Raw genomic sequence first — 6275 nt, forward strand, 5'->3', positions numbered from 1 at the left:
CATATTAAATAAAATTCAATTTATTTCTAATTGAATATTTAAAATTTTCAGAAAAAAATAATGACATGTAGAAATAATTTGAAATAAAACGCATGGAAAATTTAAAATATTATTATTTAAAATAATTGTAAAAGAGATAATAATAAATTTGTTTAGGGTTTTTGGTTTAGGGTATATGATTTATTTAATATTTAAGGTCGGTTTAGGAGTTCATATTTTAAGGTTCAAGGAGTATGGGTTTAGGGATTATGGATTAGGGATTGGGATTTAAGGTTTAGATTAATTATTTTTTAATTTATATTTTAAATATGTTCTTATATAATTGTAAAAGAGATAATAATAAATTTGTTTAGGGTTTTTAGTTTAGGGTATATTATTAATTTAAGATTTAAAGCCAGTTTAGGAGTTCATATTTTAAGGTTTAGGGAGTATGGATTTAGGGATTATGAATTAGGTATTATGGTTTAAGGGTTGGGATTTAATTAGGTTTAGGGGTTAGGGGTTAGATGTTAGGGGTTAAGAGTTAGGGATTTAAGGTTTAGGGATTCAGGGGTCGAGTTAAGGTTTTGAGTTTAGATTAATTATTTTTTAATTTATATTTTAAATATGTTCTTATATAATTGTAAAATAGATAATAATAAATCAAATATATTGAAATTATGAGTATAGTCAAGGTACGCGCCAGGAAATCGCGTCCACATCAGCGCGACTTACTGACATGGACGGAAATCGCGCCCTAAAGGACGCGGTTTGCTGACGTGGCATGAACAGTTTATGTTTTTTAGCTTGAAAAACTTTGAAAGGCCATAACTTTTGGCTCGGTTGTCCGATTGAGACGATTTTTTTTATTTCAAATAACTTTTCGAGATCTATGCGCTGACAAACTGCTTAGAGATGAATAGGGACTAATTTGTAAAGTATAATTTGTTAGTTACAAGTATAGGGACTAAAGTGTAATTATTTCAAAATTAGCATGAAATTTTTGTATTTAAGAATATTTGAATGTTATGGAAGGATGAAATTGAATTTGAATTGAAAAACGAAGCTTAGATTTGAAAATATGACTATTTAGGTTTTAGGGACTAAATTGAATAAAATGGAAAATTTTAGGGAACTTTTAAAAAGTGGAATGAGCTGACTTATACCTATAACAGGATGATATAAGACAATTCTATAAAAAAATATCCGGTGTTTACTTCAAATAAATAAGGAAAATAATGATTTGAATGTTTCAAAATTCAATTTTAAACCGAAAAAATCAAAATTTAGGGGCAAAAAAGGATCTTTTTCGACAAAAAGTGCAACAAACCGCCTTTGGCGGTTTGTCAGCGTGTAGATCTCGAAAATTTATTCGAAATAAAAAAAATCATCTCAATCGGACAACCGAGCGAAAAGTTATGGCCTTTCAAAGTTTTCCAAGCTTAAAAACATAAATTGTTCATCCACGTCAGCAAATCGCGTCCTCGTAGGCGCGATTTGTGTCCACGTAAGCAAAATCGCGCTGACGTGGACGCGATGTCCTGACACGTACCCTGACGTCACGCTGACGTGGACGCGATTTCGCGGAAAATGGCCCATTTCGGTAAATAATCAAAAAATTGGCCCATTTCGGTAAATTTTGAAAAAAATGGCTTTTTTTGGTAAATTGCCCATGGATATTTATGTATAATTATTTATTTTGGAGAGGACCAAATTATAAGAAAAAAATACAAAAATAAAAATGATATGGATATATAGGTAATTATTTAATTTAGATAATTCTAACTTAATAATTAATTACAACTATTTTATCATTTGTTTTCTTATTAAAATATACAATATTTATTTTGAGAGTACTTTTTATTTTATTTTATAAAAAATCAATTTATAAAAAACAAAATAAAAAATTTTTAGCATAGGAAAACGGCGTCATTTTGCTCAAAATGAAATAATATTTTGCGGCATTTTTATGAAAAACGCCGCAAAAGATAAGCAATAGCGGCGTTTTTATAAAAAACACCGCAAAAAACAAATCAATTTATAAAAAAAATAAAAAAAAATTTAGAATAGCAAAACAGCGTCGTTTTGTTCAAAATGAAAAAAATTTGCAAAAAAAACGCCGCTAAAGGTAAGCAATAACGGTGTTTTTATAAAAAACGCCACAAAAATAATTTTACTTTAAAAAAATGGCACCGTTTGGATAGAGATTTATTAGTGGCGTTTTTATAAAAAACGTCGCAAAAGGTAGATATTACCGGCGTTTTGATGAAAAACGCCACAAACATTTATTGCATTTTAAAAAATCGCGCCATTTACCCCAAAATTCCCCCCTGAAATCCTTAATCTTCCCATTTAAAAAATCGCACCATTTCCTCTCTCTGGTTTTTGTGCTTCCTTTCACCCTCAGAGGATGACACTGTCCATGTGCTTCTCTACCACCACGGTTGCTGATCCCATTCCCACTTCAGATCCGCATCCACCCCATTCATCCGACTCTCAATCACTCATGGTCGTTTCCTCCTACAAGTTTGCTGATTTCCCAGGCCATTCATCCGACCTTGCTAATTTCCATTTTGACATTTTATTTGTTCATATTCCATGTAGTTTATATTTGCCATCTTGAAAACAACTCCAACGAAAATTTCAACAGTCTTTTTATATTTGTATTTTTTTTTCAAACGCCATTTTTCAAATCTTTTCCTTTGAATTTCTGATCCCTTCAGAGTGCTGAAAAATATTCAAGTACTTCGGTAATTTTCACTTTCGCATTTTATTTTCTCCAATATTTGAATTTAGTTCCAATTTCGCATACCATCAGGTGCTGGAAAAGATTACCCTTGTTTATCTTAAAATACAGGGTAGGGTTTGTTTTCTCTTTTTTGATTTTTTCCTCTTCCATAGTTGCTTACTCCAAATGGATGTTTCGCTTCGATAGCCAATAGTAGCAAATATGCTTTATTTAAGGTCAGTTTTTTCCCCTATTATTTGTTTATTTGGATTTTATCTCTGGGTTTTCTGCTACGTAGCTTGTTTTGTGCTTTAATTACATTTTTTTTGACTAAGTTGCATTCGTTAATATTATGCATCGTATACGTTGATTGCTAATTTTCTGTTGTTGTCATTTAATTACTAGTTTATACTTTGCTCTGCTTCAGTTTTAATATTGGGTCTTCGAGATTTTCTTTTAGTGTTTTTTCAATAGTTTGTTGATAAATTAGTCCTTTTTTTTATCTTGTTGCATATAGGGATCTTTGGAGAAGGCATAGGAGGAAGGTTTTGGTTACAGCAGGTGTTTTAGGAAGTGGGTATTTGTTGTATAAACTATATGATGCTCACAAACGTAGGCTTACTGATTTGGAAAGGCAACTGGCAAACGAACGGGAAAACGATGAATTCATTAAAGCTCAGTAAGACTGATCAAAACTGTTATGATCTTTTATGGAAAAATTCTCCGTTTTTGTTCTTATAGTTTCTGGTTTTCATTACGTTGATAGAATGCAACTCCATTTTGAGAACATTCAAAGAATTGCTGATACAACAACATTACCTCATGCAATGCCCCATTTAAGTTGCCGGATAGCTGAATATTTGAACCTTTCACATCTTATGGAGAGACTAGTGAAAGAGAAGGATCAGCCCAACAGTTTGTCTTCTTTAGAGAAACTTGAATTATGGGACAGTCTCAAAATTTTGAGTATGAAAGTTGTTGCCTTTTGTTTTCTCTGGATTTATAAATTGCAAGTTCTTATGGCATGCTGCTGAATCTAATCATTCATAATTGATACTTTTTTTTCAGGTTTTACAAGAATGGTGGTGTCAATATGGGCAGTAACCATTCTTAGCTTATATATTAGAGTTCAAGTCAACATTCTAGGAAGATATTTGTATATTGATATTGCACGTGGTCTTGGAAGCTCTTATTTACTTGTAAGCGCTCTACATTTTTATCTGTAATGACTGATAAATATGTCTGATTCATCTGTTGTTAATTAGAATTGATTGTGGAACCATGTCAACTTAGCTTTTACCTCTCTATATGGTGAAATTTCTAAAGAGTATTATTTTAGTCGCCATTTCCCTCTTCTAGTGACAGTTGGCATATCCACCAGATTCCATTTTAGTTGCCTCTATTGTCAATAACAGAGGACCTTTGTAATGACTTTTCTTTTTCATTCAGCTAGTTTATTGAGGTAGAATAATACATGAATTTTGCTTATAGGATGAAGGTGTTACTTGATGCAAAATAATTGTGGGATATGCAAATCATGTAGTCAAATGTTGCCTGAATTTAGAAAGAAAAAATGGGGGTTCAGGGCTTTGGAAGAACAAAAGTAAATTTAGGTGCCTTTTTAACCTGACTGATACCACCATATTATTGGGAAACATTGCAAGCTACCGAAATGAAGGGGTTAGTTGATTCTTGGCTAACCCTTCTTGAATATTTGTTTTGATTTAGTCAATAGTGAAGGCATATCAAACATTATTAAGATGGTTCACATGGAATCAATGACCTTGAAAACTTTTATGTTACAATTTGTTTTCTTGTAAGGTGCATTAATTTTTAAGCAGCTAGTTTAAATAGTTAAATGATTTATAAAGGCATGTCCAGAATTTTTTATAGCCACCTGAATGTGTTGGTTGGTATGTTTTTGAACTGTTACGTGCATGTCAATACAATTAGCGGTGGTGCCATTTTTTTTCTTACTTGAGTAGCTCCTACACAAAACTGATGCTATGTTGTGTCATTACTAAAATTAGATTAGAATATATGTGGCAAAATGATTTGATAAATGAGTTAGCCTTAAACTGGAAGAAGATAAAATAAAAGGAAAGGGGAACATGGAAATCGTCATGATTTGTTTTTGGCTATTTTAGCATGTAATAGACAACTATATTTTTAGAATTTCTTTCTGGCCAAACTATTGCTCTCTTTCTGTAAGTGAAAAATTGGAAAATGTTATATAATTTAAAGATTAGTTATCTATGTGAGTCTGTATAAAAAAATTATATATGTAAGTCAAATTTTAAGAGATTATGAAATCAGTAAAATATTTGGTGAAGAAAGGAAAATCGTAACAAATGTAACAAAATCATAGTTGATCCCAAGCTGTTAAACTTTTATAAGTAGGCGTCAACTCTTCATTGAGTTTCTCTTGAGTTGCATACTTAAACTCTCCCTTACAGAAGTTTTGGATAACACTTACTTTCTCCAAAAGGGTTTCCATTGAAAGAGTGTGGGGTCCTACAAATGGAGGAGTTATCGGTTGGCCACCCTGTTGGGTAGCACAGACAAGGACCATCAATACACTCATTTTTGGATCACCTTTTCTTTTCTAGTGAGGTACACTAGTTTTATTATTATTATTATGATTCTGTTGTTACTAATTAGTTAAGAAATGAAGTGGAATTTAAGTTACTGTTAGTTCTATGCTGATGATAAATAATTTGTTTGTGGGATGATAAATGTGCAGTTTCTTATTTAGATTCTGTAGACTATTTTAAATAAAAACAGTTCTATGGTGATGATAAATAATTTGTTTGTGGGATGAACTTGCCTAATGTCTTATAGGTTTAAATTAGTTATATAGTAAATTAGTATATGGAATCATCACTTGCTTTTTCAGGTAAAGGTAGATGCAAAGGCACTACCTTAAATTGAATAATGCATTTGATTTAGATGTTTATTGTTATTATTTTCTTTATTTTTATTATCGCTCACAGTCCATGTGTCTTAGAAAAAGTAGATTGTCCTTAATAGAAAGCTCATCTGTGAAGTTGGTTTGCGTGACCTCCCTTACTTTTAACAGATTGCAAAAAAATGCAATGAAAGATGGAAAACCAATTATAATCGAGGTGTCATATTGCCTTAACCAATTACTTGGTTTGCGAAGTTGGATTGGGGGCATAATTAAACTTTATGGTTGAGGCTGACATGATTCTCTCTTTGTAACAGGTCAATGAGTTCAAGTCTATAGAAAAGTTAAAAATATTCAATACAAACAATTTGTAAGTCATATTGCCTTAACATGTTAGAACTGTCAGTTTGGCTTAGTACCATGTCGTCTCTGGTGGATTTCTAATTTTTAAACTATAAAATTGGCTGCAGGAGGTCAATGGAATCAAGGTTCCTCAACTGGAAATTGCAACTGGTGCAGCAATTAGGGTATAAAATTGTACCAATTATGGTTATGATGTATTAAAATGTAAAAATATATGTCTAACCATGTGTTTTCCTTACGTGATTAAGTTCTTTGATCATGCTATTGGTATCAACGTACCTCGATCACAATTCTTTA

General features: G+C 31.6%; 1 protein-coding gene across 4 annotated transcripts; it reads left to right on the plus strand.

The window, feature by feature from the left end:
• Nucleotides 1–2320: 2320 nt before the first annotated feature.
• Nucleotides 2321–6275, plus strand: LOC107910903 (peroxisome biogenesis protein 3-2). 4 transcript variants are annotated; one of them, XM_041098205.1, is made up of 7 exons: nucleotides 2321–2729; nucleotides 2837–2943; nucleotides 3225–3386; nucleotides 3474–3673; nucleotides 3776–3906; nucleotides 5933–5985; nucleotides 6086–6275. In XM_041098205.1, the coding sequence occupies exons 2-7, from the start codon at nucleotides 2930–2932 to the stop codon at nucleotides 6177–6179; spliced, it is 654 nt and encodes a 217-aa protein (XP_040954139.1). In that variant the 5' UTR covers nucleotides 2321–2729; nucleotides 2837–2929; the 3' UTR covers nucleotides 6180–6275. The 4 variants fall into 4 exon arrangements, with proteins under 4 accessions (XP_040954139.1, XP_040954140.1, XP_040954141.1 ...); XM_041098206.1 differs by having other exon boundaries at nucleotides 2881–2943; XM_041098207.1 differs by having other exon boundaries at nucleotides 2321–2721.

This window comes from Gossypium hirsutum, chromosome D08 (genome assembly GCF_007990345.1).
Source record: "Gossypium hirsutum isolate 1008001.06 chromosome D08, Gossypium_hirsutum_v2.1, whole genome shotgun sequence".
In the NCBI taxonomy this organism is placed as follows: domain Eukaryota; kingdom Viridiplantae; phylum Streptophyta; class Magnoliopsida; order Malvales; family Malvaceae; genus Gossypium; species Gossypium hirsutum.

Coding starts and splice junctions, on each gene's coding strand:
- LOC107910903 (XM_041098205.1), top strand. Junction 3,387..3,473: donor GATGAATTCATTAAAGCTCA/GTAAGACTGATC, acceptor TTACGTTGATAG/AATGCAACTCCATTTTGAGA. Junction 3,907..5,932: donor TTGGAAGCTCTTATTTACTT/GTAAGCGCTCTA, acceptor TCTTTGTAACAG/GTCAATGAGTTCAAGTCTAT.